Raw genomic sequence first — 17,692 nt, forward strand, 5'->3', positions numbered from 1 at the left:
CAGCTGGAGGTGAATAACAAGACAGAAGACACAGCTGGAGGTGAATAATGAGACAGAAGACACAGCTGGAGGTGAATAACAAGACAGATTATACAGCTGGAGGTGAATAACAAGACAGATTATATAGCTGGAGGTGAATAACAAGACAGAAGACACAGCTGGAGGTGAATAACAAGACAGAAGACACAGCTGGAGGTGAATAATGAGACAGAAGACACAGCTGGAGGTGAATAACAAGACAGATTATACAGCTGGAGGTGAATAACAAGACAGATGACACAGCTGGAGGTGAATAACAAGACAGATTATACAGCTGGAGGTGAATAACAAGACAGATGACACAGCTGGAGGTGAATAACAAGACAGATGACACAGCTGGAGGTGAATAACAAGACAGATGACACACAGTTAAATATGTGTTCTGCTGTAATGGAGGGAGACAGAGCAGTTCATCAAAGAGAGAGAGAGAGAGACAGAGAAAGAGAAAGAGACCTGCTTATTCGTTCTCTGCACGCAGCACACCACTGACTGACTGATAAACATGAGCTCTCTACTCGCTTCACAAAATGTCTCCTTTGAAAGGCACAGAGAGGCCAAATCTCCGACACACAACAATATGTCAGACACACCACTCAACGGGAGCTTTGTGTTCAACAATCACAACTACTTGACACCCTAGTCTCCCCTCGTCTCCCCTTGTCCACTCTCCTCCTCCCCTCATGTCCCCTCGTCTCCCTGCTCCAACTCTCTCCTCCCCTCTGATCCTCCCCTCTAATCCTCGCCTTTCCATCTCCTCTTCCCTTCTCCTTCCCCCTCTCCTCCCCTCCTTCCTTCTATAATAATAATAATGAGACAGATGACACGGCTGGAGGTGAATAATAAAATAGATTATACAGCTGGAGGTGAATAACAAGACAGAAGACACAGCTGGAGGTGAATAACAAGACAGATGACACAGCTGGAGGTGAATAACAAGACAGAAGACACAGCTGGAGGTGAATAACAAGACAGATGACACAGCTGGAGGTGAATAACAAGACAGAAGACACAGCTGGAGGTGATAACAAGACAGAAGACACAGATGGAGGTGAATAACAAGACAGAAGACACAGCTGGAGGTGAATAACAAGACAGAAGACACAGCTGGAGGTGAATAACAAGACAGAAGACACAGCTGGAGGTGAATAACAAGACAGAAGACACAGCTGGAGGTGAATAACAAGACAGAAGACACAGCTGGAGGTGAATAACAAGACAGATGTCACAGCTGGAGGTGAATAACAAGACAGATTACACAGCTGGAGGTGAATAACAAGACAGAAGACACAGCTGGAGGTGAATAATGAGACAGAAGACACAGCTGGAGGTGAATAACGAGACAGAAGACACAGCTGGAGGTGAATAACGAGACAGAAGACAGCTGGAGGTGAATAACAAGACAGAAGACACAGCTGGAGGTGAATAACAAGACAGAAGACACAGCTGGAGGTGAATAACAAGACAGAAGACACAGCTGGAGGTGAATAACAAGACAGATGACACAGCTGGAGGTGAATAACAAGACAGAAGACACAGCTGGAGGTGAATAATGAGACAGAAGACACAGCTGGAGGTGAATAACAAGACAGAAGACACAGCTGGAGGTGAATAACGAGACAGAAGACACAGCTGGAGGTGAATAACAAGACAGAAGACACAACTGGAGGTGAATAACAAGACAGAAGACACAGCTGGAGGTGAATAACAAGACAGAAGACACAGCTGGAGGTGAATAACAAGACAGATTATACAGCTGGAGGTGAATAACAAGACAGATGACACAGCTGGAGGTGAATAACAAGACAGAAGACACAGCTGGAGGTGAATAACAAGACAGATTATACAGCTGGAGGTGAATAACAAGACAGATGACACAGCTGGAGGTGAATAACAAGACAGAAGACACAGCTGGAGGTGAATAACAAGACAGATTATACAGCTGGAGGTGAATAACAAGACAGATGACACAGCTGGAGGTGAATAACAAGACAGAAGACACGGCTCGAGGTGAATAGTAATAAGAACGCATACGTCAACTATTGGCAAAGTGAGGTTGAAGGTCAGTGACAGACATAATGCTACCAAACAAGAGGCTTTACTTCAGCTTAATACTTAACCTGTGTAAAAGACCACAAACTAAGACAAACCTTAATTAACTACACAATCGGTGAGGATAGCCTGGCAAATGAATCCGGATGTCATCATCGCTGTGGGTCAGGAGAGATATAGAATAAACAACTTTCTAATCACCTGCCCCAGATCGAGAGATGGAGAAAACGAGAGAAAGAGAGAGAGAGAGAGAGAGAATAAGAGGGAGAGAAAAAGAAAGAGAGAGAAAGAGAAAGAGAGAGACTGGCAGACCACAGAAGGAGATCAGAAACAAAGCTCAAGAAAAACTCCTCTCTATTTACTTGGTGACAACAGAGGCTCTAAGGCATGTGCGGCACTGCTGTGTGCATTTAAAGACCAGCCAGACATTCAAAAACAATGTCAAGCCTGCCGACGGCTAGAAATGCTTTGGTAAAGACTGCTACATCTTAAGATGAGGCATATCTCTATATAAAAAAAAGCTTACATAACATATTCTAAAATCCTCTGAGGTAGTGCCACACTAACCCAATTGAAGAGCTCAGCATTGAGGATAAGTAGCTATGACAGAGGGCTATATGAATGAAGTGGCCATTCAAATGATTAAATAGGATTCTACCACATCAAGAGGACGAGGTCCTTCAAATGCTCGGTTATTACCACAACAAGAGGTAGAGTCCATTCAACTGCTAGGTTATTACCACAACAAGAGGTAGAGTCCATTCAAATGATCGGTTACTACCACAACAAGAGGTAGAGTCCATTCAAATGCTAGGAGTTCATTCAACTGCTAGGTTATTACCACAACAAGAGGTAGAAGGAGATAATTTTTAATGAGCATGATAACGGTCCATTCTAAATCGAAATACATTTCACACATATAAAACTTAGTACATGTAAAGACAAGATTAAATCAAAAATAGTCTGGTGGGTAACAATATCAGTATAACACTTGTGAATGATGCTCAGCATAAAGCAAGAAACAGCACGTGACATTTCTTTTTTTTTACTTTTTCAAATAATACTCTACTTCATGAAGCCTAGCGGATAACTTCTTAAAATGAAGCACATTAATCCACCTAACAAAGCGGTATAGAGCCTAACTGGTATACATAGTTAACGCGTTAGTTTTTAAGTTTGTGAGTTTTAAGTTTGTTGGATGGCCATCTTCTCCATTAAAAACAAATGTACCTTTATAATAAAAGCATCACATTTTGAGGTCAAGTTTTAAGAATTGTGTTTTCCTGCTAACGGAACGAACATTTGCGCTTATACCCAACTGCAGTGTTCGCTTCTCTGCACTTATAATGTGAAGAAAAAGCCTAATAGTTTATGAACAGTTTAATGAGATAAACGTTCTGATCTGCTGTGTCAAGTTCAATGCTAAGAACAGTTATTTTTTTGATGCTAGTGGTTGTATTAATTTGGGATCTATCGCATCCCACAACAATTTGTAATATTTATTTATCGCATAGAATAGGTCAGTTGTTGTAGTATGGAGGATAGTAGATTGCCTATTCACTCATCTTCATTCTTCTTGGTTGACGAAAAGATAATGTGGACAATTCTTCCAATATCTTCAATATGCGCATCAGAATTGGATAAGGACGCGCGCAGTCACGAGGTGCATCGGCAAGCAGCTGGGAGACGGGAATTCTAATGATTATGTTCATCCCAAGGGCACAACGGCCACTGGCTGCAAAAATATTGCATGTGATTTTTTTTTTGTTAGGGGGCATTACGGCCGTACATGCAGAATGTTAGGGGGCATTACGGCCGTACATGCAGAATATCATCATTAGTCAGGGGCATTACAATGTATTAAAAATCAAAAATATAACCCATGCAGACTTAATCAAATTGGGCATTACGGCTCAACACATGCAGACTGGAAATTATAGATATTATTATATATTATTATTATAAATTATAGATATTATTATATATTATTATTATTAATTATAGATATTATTATATATTATTATTATTAATTATAGATATTATCCACTACAGACCTGAGTGTTACTTCCACTACAGACCTTGTGAAAGAGAGTGTTACTGACTACAGACCTGTTAGTCTGTCCACTACAGACCTCTGTTAGTGTTACTGTCCACTACAGACCTGTTAGTGTTACTGTCCAAAGTGTTACTGTCCACTCAGACCTGTTAGTGTTACTGTCCACTACAGACCTGTTATGCACTGTCCACTACAGACCTGTTAGTGTTACTGTCCAAACCTCTGTTAACTCAGTTAGTGTTACTGTCCACTACAGACCTTTACATTAATGTCCACTACAGACCTGTTAGTGTTACTGTCCACTAAGACCTCTGTTAGTCTGTCACTACAGACCTCATTCCACTACAGACCTGTTAGTGTTACTCAAAGACCTGTTAGTGTTACTGTCCAAATCCATGACAGTCCACTACAGACTTACAATTCTATGTCCAAAAACCTGTTAATGTCAAAAATATAACCACTACAGACAACAGACCTGTTGTACTGTCCACTACAGAACTGTTAGTGTTACCAAAGTCCACTACATTTAGTGTTACTAACTCTGACTAATTGATCCACTACAGACCTGTTAGTCTGTTAACCCTACAGACCTGTTAGTGTTACTGTCCAACACAGACCTGTTAGTGTTACTGTCCACTACAGACCTGTTAGTGTTACTGTCCACTACAGACCTGTTAGTGTTACTGTCCACTACAGACCTGTTAGTGTTACTGTCCAGACCTAGTGTTACTCAGACCTGTTAGTGTTACTGTCCACTACAGACCTGTTAGTGTTACTGTCCACTACAGACCTGTTAGTGTTACTGTCCACTACAGAAGTGTTACTGTCCACTACAGACCTCTAGTGTTACTGTCCACTACAGACCTGTTAGTGTTACTGTCCACTACAGACCTGTTAGTGTTACTGTCCACTACAGACCTGTTAGTGTTACTGTCCACTACAGACCTGTTAGTGTTACTGTCCACTACAGACCTGTTAGTGTTACTGTCCACTACAGACCTCTGTTAGTGTTACTGTCCACTACAGACCTGTTAGTGTTACTGTCCACTACAGACCTGTTAGTGTTACTGTCCACTACAGACCTGTTAGTGTTACTGTCCACTACAGACCTGTTAGTGTTACTGTCCACTACAGACCTGTTAGTGTTACTGTCCACTACAGACCTGTTAGTGTTACTGTCCACTACAGACCTGTTAGTGTTACTGTCCACTACAGACCTGTTAGTGTTACTGTCCACTACAGACCTGTTAGTGTTACTGTCCACTACAGACCTGTTAGTGTTACTGTCCAGACCTGTTAGTGTTACTGTCCACTACAGACCTGTTAGTGTTACTGTCCACTACAGACCTGTTAGTGTTACTGTCCACTACAGACCTGTTAGTGTTACTGTCCACTACAGACCTGTTAGTGTTACTGTCCACTACAGACCTGTTAGTGTTACTGTCCACTACAGACCTGTTAGTGTTACTGTCCACTACAGACCTGTTAGTGTTACTGTCCACTACAGACCTGTTAGTGTTACTGTCCACTACAGACCTGTTAGTGTTACTGTCCACTACAGACCTGTTAGTGTTACTGTCCACTACAGACCTGTTAGTGTTACTGTCCACTACAGACCTGTTAGTGTTACTGTCCACTACAGACCTGTTAGTGTTACTGTCCACTACAGACCTGTTAGTGTTACTGTCCACTACAGACCTGTTAGTGTTACTACAGTCCACTGTCCACTACAGACCTGTTAGTGTTACTGTCCACTACAGACCTGTTAGTGTTACTGTCCACTACAGACCTGTTAGTGTTACTGTCCACTACAGACCTGTTAGTGTTACTGTCCACTACAGACCTGTTAGTGTTACTGTTACAGACCTGTGTTACTGTCCACTACAGACCTGTTAGTGTTACTGTCCACTACAGACCTGTTAGTGTTACTGTTACAGACCTGTTACTGTCCAGACTAGTGTTACAGACCTGTTAGTGTTACTGTCCACTACAGACCTGTTAGTGTTACTGTCCACTACAGACCTGTTAGTGTTACTGTCCACTACAGACCTGTTAGTGTTACTGTCCACTAGTGTTACTGTCCAGACCTGTTAGTGTTACTGTCCACTACAGACCTGTTAGTGTTACTGTCCACTACAGACCTGTTAGTGTTACTGTCCACTACAGACCTGTTAGTGTTACTGTCCACTACAGACCTGTTAGTGTTACTGTCCACTACAGACCTGTTAGTGTTACTGTCCACTAGTGTTACTGTCCACTACAGACCTCTGTTAGACCTGTTACTGTCCACTACAGACCTGTTAGTGTTACTGTCCACTACAGACCTGTTAGTGTTACTGTCCACTACAGACCTGTTAGTGTTACTGTCCACTACAGACCTGTTAGTGTTACTGTCCACTACAGACCTGTTAGTGTTACTGTCCACTACAGACCTGTTAGTGTTACTGTCCACTACAGACCTGACCTTTAGTGTTACTGTCCACTACAGACCTGTTAGTGTTACTGTCCACTACAGACCTGTTACTGTTACTGTCCACTACAGACCTGTTAGTGTTACTGTCCACTACAGACCTGTTAGTGTTACTGTTAGTGTTACTGTCCACTACAGACCTGTTAGTGTTACTGTTACAGACCTGTTACTGTCCACTACAGACCTGTTAGTGTTACTGTCCACTACAGACCTGTTAGTGTTACTGTCCACTACAGACCTGTTAGTGTTACTGTCCACTACAGACCTGTTAGTGTTACTGTCCACTACAGACCTGTTAGTGTTACTGTCCACTACAGACCTGTTAGTGTTACTGTCCACTACAGACCTGTTAGTGTTACTGTCCACTACAGACCTGTTAGTGTTACTGTCCACTACAGACCTGTTAGTGTTACTGTCCACTACAGACCTGTTAGTGTTACTGTCCACTACAGACCTGTTAGTGTTACTGTCCACTACAGACCTGTTAGTGTTACTGTCCACTACAGACCTGTTAGTGTTACTGTCCACTACAGACCTGTTAGTGTTACTGTCCACTACAGACCTGTTAGTGTTACTGTCCACTACAGACCTGTTAGTGTTACTGTCCACTACAGACCTGTTAGTGTTACTGTCCACTACAGACCTGTTAGTGTTACTGTCCACTACAGACCTGTTAGTGTTACTGTCCACTACAGACCTGTTAGTGTTACTGACCTCCACTACAGACCTGTTAGTGTTACTGTCCACTACAGTGTTAGTGTTACTGTCCACTACAGACCTGTTAGTGTTACTGTCCACTACAGACCTGTTAGTGTTACTGTCCACTACAGACCTGTTAGTGTTACTGTCCACTACAGACCTGTTAGTGTTACTGTCCACTACAGACCTGTTAGTGTTACTGTCCACTACAGACCTGTTAGTGTTACTGTCCACTACAGACCTGTTAGTGTTACTGTCCACTACAGACCTGTTAGTGTTACTGTCCACTACAGACCTGTTAGTGTTACTGTCCACTACAGACCTGTTAGTGTTACTGTCCACTACAGACCTGTTAGTGTTACTGTCCACTACAGACCTGTTAGTGTTACTGTCCACTACAGACCTGTTAGTGTTACTGTCCACTACAGACCTGTTAGTGTTACTGTCCACTACAGACCTGTTAGTGTTACTGTCCACTACAGACCTGTTAGTGTTACTGTCCACTACAGACCTGTTAGTGTTACTGTCCACTACAGACCTGTTAGTGTTACTGTCCACTACAGACCTGTTAGTGTTACTGTCCACTACAGACCTGTTAGTGTTACTGTCCACTACAGACCTGTTAGTGTTACTGTCCACTACAGACCTGTTAGTGTTACTGTCCACTACAGACCTGTTAGTGTTACTGTCCACTACAGACCTGTTAGTGTTACTGTCCACTACAGACCTGTTAGTGTTACTGTCCACTACAGACCTGTTAGTGTTACTGTCCACTAGTGTTACTGTCCACTACAGACCTGTTAGTGTTACTGTCCACTACAGACCTGTTAGTGTTACTGTCCACTACAGACCTGTTAGTGTTACTGTCCACTACAGACCTGTTAGTGTTACTGTCCACTACAGACCTGTTAGTGTTTAGTGTTACTGTCCACTACAGACCTGTTAGTGTTACTGTCCACTACAGACCTGTTAGTGTTACTGTCCACTACAGACCTGTTAGTGTTACTGTCCACTACAGACCTGTTAGTGACCTGTTAGTGTTACTGTCCACTACAGACCTGTTAGTGTTACTGTCCACTACAGACCTGTTAGTGTTACTGTCCACAGACCTGTTACAGACCTGTTAGTGTTACTGTCCACTACAGACCTGTTAGTGTTACTGTCCACTACAGACCTGTTAGTGTTACTGTCCACTACAGACCTGTTAGTGTTACTGTCCACTACAGACCTGTTAGTGTTACTGTCCACTACAGACCTGTTAGTGTTACTGTCCACTACAGACCTGTTAGTGTTACTGTCCACTACAGACCTGTTAGTGTTACTGTCCACTACAGACCTGTTAGTGTTACTGTCCACTACAGACCTGTTAGTGTTACTGTCCACTACAGACCTGTTAGTGTTACTGTCCACTACAGACCTGTTAGTGTTACTGTCCACTACAGACCTGTTAGTGTTACTGTCCACTACAGACCTCTGTTAGTGTTACTGTCCACTACAGACCTGTTAGTGTTACTGTCCACTACAGACCTGTTAGTGTTACTGTCCACTACAGACCTGTTAGTGTTACTGTCCACTACAGACCTGTTAGTGTTACTGTCCACTACAGACCTGTTAGTGTTACTGTCCACTACAGACCTGTTAGTGTTACTGTCCACTACAGACCTGTTAGTGTTACTGTCCACTACAGACCTGTTAGTGTTACTGTCCACTACAGACCTGTTAGTGTTACTGTCCACTACAGACCTGTTAGTGTTACTGTCCACTACAGACCTGTTAGTGTTACTGTCCACTACAGACCTGTTAGTGTTACTGTCCACTACAGACCTGTTAGTGTTACTGTCCACTACAGACCTGTTAGTGTTACTGTCCACTACAGACCTGTTAGTGTTACTGTCCACTACAGACCTGTTAGTGTTACTGTCCACTACAGACCTGTTAGTGTTACTGTTGTTAGTGTTACTGTCCACTACAGACCTGTTAGTGTTACTGTCCACTACAGACCTGTTAGTGTTACTGTCCACTACAGACCTGTTAGTGTTACTGTCCACTACAGACCTGTTAGTGTTACTGTCCACTACAGACCTGTTAGTGTTACTGTCCACTACAGACCTGTTAGTGTTACTGTCCACTACTGTCCACTACAGACCTGTTAGTGTTACTGTCCACTACAGACCTGTTAGTGTTACTGTCCACTACAGACCTGTTAGTGTTACTGTCCACTACAGACCTGTTAGTGTTACTGTCCACTACAGACCTGTTAGTGTTACTGTCCACTACAGACCTGTTAGTGTTACTGTCCACTACAGACCTGTTAGTGTTACTGTCCACTACAGACCTGTTAGTGTTACTGTCCACTACAGACCTGTTAGTGTTACTGTCCACTACAGACCTGTTAGTGTTACTGTCCACTACAGACCTGTTAGTGTTACTGTCCACTACAGACCTGTTAGTGTTACTGTCCACTACAGACCTGTTAGTGTTACTGTCCACTACAGACCTGTTAGTGTTACTGTCCACTACAGACCTGTTAGTGTTACTGTCCACTACAGACCTGTTAGTGTTACTGTCCACTACAGACCTGTTAGTGTTACTGTCCACTACAGACCTGTTAGTGTTACTGTCCACTACAGACCTGTTAGTGTTACTGTCCACTACAGACCTGTTAGTGTTACTGTCCACTACAGACCTGTTAGTGTTACTGTCCACTACAGACCTGTTAGTGTTACTGTCCACTACAGACCTGTTAGTGTTACTGTCCACTACAGACCTGTTAGTGTTACTGTCCACTACAGACCTGTGTTAGTGTTACTGTCCACTACAGACCTGTTAGTGTTACTGTCCACTACAGACCTGTTAGTGTTACTGTCACTACAGACCTGTTAGTGTTACTGTCCACTACAGACCTGTTAGTGTTACTGTCCACTACAGACCTGTTAGTGTTACTGTCCACTACAGACCTGTTAGTGTTACTGTCCACTACAGACCTGTTAGTGTTACTGTCCACTACAGACCTGTTAGTGTTACTGTCCACTACAGACCTGTTAGTGTTACTGTCCACTACAGACCTGTTAGTGTTACTGTCCACTACAGACCTGTTAGTGTTCACTACAGACCTGTTAGTGTTACTGTCCACCACAGACCTGTTAGTGTTACTGTCCACTACAGACCTGTTAGTGTTACTGTCCACTACAGACCTGTTAGTGTTACTGTCCACTACAGACCTGTTAGTGTTACTGTCCACTACAGACCTGTTAGTGTTACTGTCCACTACAGACCTGTTAGTGTTACTGTCCACTACAGACCTGTTAGTGTTACTGTCCACTACAGACCTGTTAGTGTTACTGTCCACTACAGACCTGTTAGTGTTACTGTCCACTACAGACCTGTTAGTGTTACTGTCCACTACAGACCTGTTAGTGTTACTGTCCACTACAGACCTGTTAGTGTTACTGTCCACTACAGACCTGTTAGTGTTACTGTCCACTACAGACCTGTTAGTGTTACTGTCCACTACAGACCTGTTAGTGTTACTGTCCACTACAGACCTGTTAGTGTTACTGTCCACTACAGACCTGTTAGTGTTACTGTCCACTACAGACCTGTTAGTGTTACTGTCCACTACAGACCTGTTAGTGTTACTGTCCACTACAGACCTGTTAGTGTTACTGTCCACTACAGACCTGTTAGTGTTACTGTCCACTACAGACCTGTTAGTGTTACTGTCCACTACAGACCTGTTAGTGTTACTGTCCACTACAGACCTGTTAGTGTTACTGTCCACTACAGACCTGTTAGTGTTACTGTCCACTACAGACCTGTTAGTGTTACTGTCCACTACAGACCTGTTAGTGTTACTGTCCACTACAGACCTGTTAGTGTTACTGTCCACTACAGACCTGTTAGTGTTACTGTCCACACAGACCTGTTACACTACAGACCTGTTAGTGTTACTGTCCACTACAGACCTGTTAGTGTTACTGTCCACTACAGACCTGTTAGTGTTACTGTCCACTACAGACCTGTTAGTGTTACTGTCCACTACAGACCTGTTAGTGTTACTGTCCACTACAGACCTGTTAGTGTTACTGTCCACTACAGACCTGTTAGTGTTACTGTCCACTACAGACCTGTTAGTGTTACTGTCCACTACAGACCTGTTAGTGTTACTGTCCACTACAGACCTGTTAGTGTTACTGTCCACTACAGACCTGTTAGTGTTACTGTCCACTACAGACCTGTTAGTGTTACTGTCCACTACAGACCTGTTAGTGTTACTGTCCACTACAGACCTGTTAGTGTTACTGTCCACTACAGACCTGTTAGTGTTACTGTCCACTACAGACTCTGTTAGTGTTACTGTTAGTGTTACTGTCCACTACAGACCTGTTAGTGTTACTGTCCACTACAGACCTGTTAGTGTTACTGTCCACTACAGACCTGTTAGTGTTACTGTCCACTACAGACCTGTTAGTGTTACTGTCCACTACAGACCTGTTAGTGTTACTGTCCACTACAGACCTGTTAGTGTTACTGTCCACTACAGACCTGTTAGTGTTACTGTCCACTACAGACCTGTTAGTGTTACCCACTACAGACCTGTTAGTGTTACTGTCCACTACAGACCTGTTAGTCCACTACAGACCTGTTACTGTCCACTACAGACCTGTTAGTGTTACTGTCCACTACAGACCTGTTAGTGTTACTGTCCACTACAGACCTGTTAGTGTTACTGTCCACTACAGACCTGTTAGTGTTAGTCCACTACAGACCTGTTAGTGTTACTGTCCACTACAGACCTGTTAGTGTTACTGTCCACTACAGACCTGTTAGTTACTGTCCACTACAGACCTGTTAGTGTTACTGTCCACTACAGACCTGTTAGTGTTACTGTCCACTACAGACCTGTTAGTGTTACTGTCCACTACAGACCTTAGTGTTACTGTCCACTACAGACCTGTTAGTGTTACTGTCCACTACAGACCTGTTAGTGTTACTGTCCACTACAGACCTGTTAGTGTTACTGTCCACTACAGACCTGTTAGTGTTACTGTCCACTACAGACCTGTTAGTGTTACTGTCCACTACAGACCTGTTAGTGTTACTGTCCACTACAGACCTGTTAGTGTTACTGTCCACTACAGACCTGTTAGTGTTACTGTCCACTACAGACCTCCTGTCCACTACAGACCTGTTAGTGTTACTGTCCACTACAGACCTGTTAGTGTTACTGTCCACTACAGACCTGTTAGTGTTACTGTCCACTACAGACCTGTTAGTGTTACTGTCCACTACAGACCTGTTAGTGTTACTGTCCACTACAGACCTGTTAGTGTTACTGTCCACTACAGACCTGTTAGTGTTACTGTCCACTACAGACCTGTTAGTGTTACTGTCCACTACAGACCTGTTAGTGTTACTGTCACTACAGACCTGTTAGTGTTACTGTCCACTACAGACCTGTTAGTGTTACTGTCCACTACAGACCTGTTAGTGTTACTGTCCACTACAGACCTGTTAGTGTTACTGTCCACTACAGACCTGTTAGTGTTACTGTCCACTACAGACCTGTTAGTGTTACTGTCCACAGACCTGTTAGTGTTACAGACCTGTTAGTGTTACTGTCCACTACAGACCTGTTAGTGTTACTGTCCACTACAGACCTGTTAGTGTTACTGTCCACTACAGACCTGTTAGTGTTACTGTCCACTACAGACCTGTTAGTGTTACTGTCCACTACAGACCTGTTAGTGTTACTGTCCACTACAGACCTGTTAGTGTTACTGTCCACTACAGACCTGTTAGTGTTACTGTCCACTACAGACCTGTTAGTGTTACTGTCCACTACAGACCTGTTAGTGTTACTGTCCACTACAGACCTGTTAGTGTTACTGTCCACTACAGACCTGTTAGTGTTACTGTCCACTACAGACCTGTTAGTGTTACTGTCCACTACAGACCTGTTAGTGTTACTGTCCACTACAGACCTGTTAGTGTTACTGTCCACTACAGACCTGTTAGTGTTACTGTCCACTACAGACCTGTTAGTGTTACTGTCCACTACAGACCTGTTAGTGTTACTGTCCACTACAGACCTGTTAGTGTTACTGTCCACTACAGACCTGTTAGTGTTACTGTCCACTACAGACCTGTTAGTGTTACTGTCCACTACAGACCTGTTAGTGTTACTGTCCACTACAGACCTGTTAGTGTTACTGTCCACTACAGACCTGTTAGTGTTACTGTCCACTACAGACCTGTTAGTGTTACTGTCCACTACAGACCTCTGTTAGTGTTACTGTCCACTACAGACCTGTTAGTGTTACTGTCCACTACAGACCTGTTAGTGTTACTGTCCACTACAGACCTGTTAGTGTTACTGTCCACTACAGACCTGTTAGTGTTACTGTCCACTACAGACCTGTTAGTGTTACTGTCCACTACAGACCTGTTAGTGTTACTGTCCACTACAGACCTCTGTTAGTGTTACTGTCCACTACAGACCTGTTAGTGTTACTGTCCACTACAGACCTGTTAGTGTTACTGTCCACTACAGACCTGTTAGTGTTACTGTCCACTACAGACCTGTTAGTGTTACTGTCCACTACAGACCTGTTACCACTACAGACCTGTTAGTGTTACTGTCCACTACAGACCTGTTAGTGTTACTGTCCACTACAGACCTGTTAGTGTTACTGTCCACTACAGACCTGTTAGTGTTACTGTCCACTACAGACCTGTTAGTGTTACTGTCCACTACAGACCTGTTAGTGTTACTGTCCACTACAGACCTGTTAGTGTTACTGTCCACTACAGACCTGTTAGTGTTACTGTCCACTACAGACCTGTTAGTGTTACTGTCCACTACAGACCTGTTAGTGTTACTGTCCACTACAGACCTGTTAGTGTTACTGTCCACTACAGACCTGTTAGTGTTACTGTCCACTACAGACCTGTTAGTGTTACTGTCCACTACAGACCTGTTAGTGTTACTGTCCACTACAGACCTGTTAGTGTTACTGTCCACTACAGACCTGTTAGTGTTACTGTCCACTACAGACCTGTTAGTGTTACTGTCCACTACAGACCTGTTAGTGTTACTGTCCACCTAGTGTTACAGAGACCTGTTAGTGTTACTGTCCACTACAGACCTGTTAGTGTTACTGTCCACTACAGACCTGTTAGTGTTACTGTCCACTACAGACCTGTTAGTGTTACTGTCCACTACAGACCTGTTAGTGTTACTGTCCACTACAGACCTGTTAGTGTTACTGTCCACTACAGACCTGTTAGTGTTACTGTCCACTACAGACCTGTTAGTGTTACTGTCCACTACAGACCTGTTAGTGTTACTGTCCACTACAGACCTGTTAGTGTTACTGTCCACTACAGACCTGTTAGTGTTACTGTCCACTACAGACCTGTTAGTGTTACTGTCCACTACAGACCTGTTAGTGTTACTGTCCACTACAGACCTGTTAGTGTTACTGTCCACTACAGACCTGTTAGTGTTACTGTCCACTACAGACCTGTTAGTGTTACTGTCCACTACAGACCTGTTAGTGTTACTGTCCACTACAGACCTGTTAGTGTTACTGTCCACTACAGACCTGTTAGTGTTACTGTCCACTACAGACCTGTTAGTGTTACTGTCCACTACAGACCTGTTAGTGTTACTGTCCACTACAGACCTGTTAGTGTTACTGTCCACTACAGACCTGTTAGTGTTACTGTCCACTACAGACCTGTTACTGTCCACTACAGACCTGTTAGTGTTACTGTCCACTACAGACCTGTTAGTGTTACTGTCCACTACAGACCTGTTAGTGTTACTGTCCACTACAGACCTGTTAGTGTTACTGTCCACTACAGACCTGTTAGTGTTACTGTCCACTACAGACCTGTTAGTGTTACTGTCCACTACAGACCTGTTAGTGTTACTGTCCACTACAGACCTGTTACTGTCCACTACAGACCTGTTAGTGTTACTGTCCACTACAGACCTGTTAGTGTTACTGTCCACTACAGACCTGTTAGTGTTACTGTCCACTACAGACCTGTTAGTGTTACTGTCCACTACAGACCTGTTAGTGTTACTGTCCACTACAGACCTGTTAGTGTTACTGTCCACTACAGACCTGTTAGTGTTACTGTCCACTACAGACCTGTTAGTGTTACTGTCCACTACAGACCTGTTAGTGTTACTGTCCACTACAGACCTGTTAGTGTTACTGTCCACTACAGACCTGTTAGTGTTACTGTCCACTATTTAGTGTTACTGTCCACTACAGACCTGTTAGTGTTACTGTCCACTACAGACCTGTTAGTGTTACTGTCCACTACAGACCTGTTAGTGTTATCAACTACAGACCTGTTAGTGTTACTGTCCACTACAGACCTGTTAGTGTTACTGTCCACTACAGACCTGTTAGTGTTACACTACAGACCTGTTAGTTTTGTCCACTACAGACCTGTTAGTGTTACTGTCCACTACAGACCTGTTAGTGTTACTGTCAACAGACCTGTTAGTGTTACTGTCCACTACAGACCTGTTAGTGTTACTGTCCACTACAGACCTGTTAGTGTTACTGTCCACTACAGACCTGTTAGTGTTATCCACTACAGACCTGTTAGTGTTACTGTCCACTACAGACCTGTTAGTCACTTCCACTACAGACCTGTTAGTCTGTCCACTACAGACCTGTTCTGTCCACTACAGACCTGTTAGTGTTACTGTCCACTACAGACCTGTTAGTGTTACTGTCCACTACAGACCTGTTAGTGTTACTGTCCACTACAGACCTGTTAGTGTCACTACAGACCTGTTAGTGTTACTGTCCACTCAGACCTAGGTTACTGTCCACTACAGACCTGTTAGTGTTAACACCAGTTGTATCCTGTTGTGTTCTGCCACTGACCAGGATCACTACAGACAGTGTTACTAGTCCACACAGTTGGCATAGTTTAGGGGTCCAACCCTGTACGGGTTGTGTAGCCAGGGCTCTCTATCGTACCGTTTGGGCTCTGGAGAGAGTAACTGCAGTTCTGAGCTGTTGGGGGGGGTCCACTACAGACCTGTTAGTGTGAATGGAGAGAGGGAGAACATGTGGTTAGCAAAGTAGACTGAGCAACACGTAACATTAAAGGGGATATTTGCACGTTCAAACACCAACAAAGTGGACACCCCACTACTGTTTTGGTAAAGCTGTGGGATGCGGCTGTAGAAATGGTAACCATTCAAATTCACACACAGAAGCTAACAAACAGATGGCTAGTGCATCACTACTACCATCCTGAGACCTAGTAATAGATGCAGAAATGCTGTGGCTATCTCTGTCAGTGATGCAGAAATGCTGTGGCTATCTCTGTCAGTGATGCAGAAATGCTGTGGCTATCTCTGTCAGTGGTGCAGAAATGCCTTGGCTTGCTCAGTCAGTGAAATGCCTTGGCGGTGGTTCTTGAGTATGCTGTGTTACATTACAAGCATAGGATCAGATCAGGCATGTGCACAAACACAGGTATGGAAGCAGAGCAGGCGATCTAGCTGAGGCATGAGAACCTGACGAGCTGGCTGAGGCATGAGAGCCTGATGAGCTGGCTGAGGCATGAGAGCCTGATGAGCTGGCTGAGGCATGACAATCTGATGAGCTGGCTGAGGCATGAGAGCCTGATGAGCTGGCTGAGGCATGAGAGACTGATGAGCTGGCTGAGGCATGAGAATCTGATGAGCTGGCTGAGGCATGAGAGCCTGATGAGCTGGCTGAGGCATGAGAGCCTGATGAGCTGGCTGAGGCATGAGAATCTGATGAGCTGGCTGAGGCATGAGAGACTGATGAGCTGGCTGAGGCATGAGAGCCTGATGAGCTGGCTGAGGCATGAGAGACTGAGGAGCTGGCTGAGGCATGAGAGACTGATGAGCTGGCTGAGGCATGAGAGCCTGATGAGCTGGCTGAGGCATGAGAGACTGATGAGCCGGCTGAGGCATGAGAGCCTGATGAGCTGGCTGAGGCATGAGAGACTGAGGAGCTGGCTGAGGCATGAGAGCCTGATGAGCTGGCTGAGGCATGAGAGCCTGATGAGCTGGCTGAGGCATGAGAGCCTGAGGAGCTGGCTGAGGCATGAGAGCCTGATGAGCTGGCTGAGGCATGAGAGCCTGATGAGCTGGCTGAGGCATGAGAACCTGACGAGCTGACTGAGGCATGAGAGCCTGAAGCAGTTCCCGGACCCAACATAATTACTCTGACACAAAAAAAACACAAAAAAACACCCTGATGCTTCCCTTAGGTGAGGTGTTATTCTGTAACGAGTGCGCTGAGATTGGGGAAGTAAGTTCAGGGAGTTTTTAGTGTTTTAATAAATAAAAGAAACAATGAAAAAGAACC

At 44.1% G+C, this 17,692-nt stretch overlaps 1 protein-coding gene across 1 annotated transcript in view; it reads right to left on the reverse strand.

The window, feature by feature from the left end:
* LOC135549478 (CUB and sushi domain-containing protein 1-like) overlaps positions 1–17,692 on the reverse strand; it is a 1,027,892-nt gene that overhangs the window by 918,565 nt on the left and 91,635 nt on the right. Inside the window, 2 exon segments of the mRNA XM_064979475.1 lie at positions 16,196–16,296; positions 16,299–16,360. Coding sequence (XP_064835547.1) covers positions 16,196–16,296; positions 16,299–16,360 — 163 coding nt within the window.

The sequence above is a fragment of the Oncorhynchus masou genome, chromosome 12, assembly GCF_036934945.1.
Source record: "Oncorhynchus masou masou isolate Uvic2021 chromosome 12, UVic_Omas_1.1, whole genome shotgun sequence".
Classification (NCBI taxonomy): domain Eukaryota; kingdom Metazoa; phylum Chordata; class Actinopteri; order Salmoniformes; family Salmonidae; genus Oncorhynchus; species Oncorhynchus masou.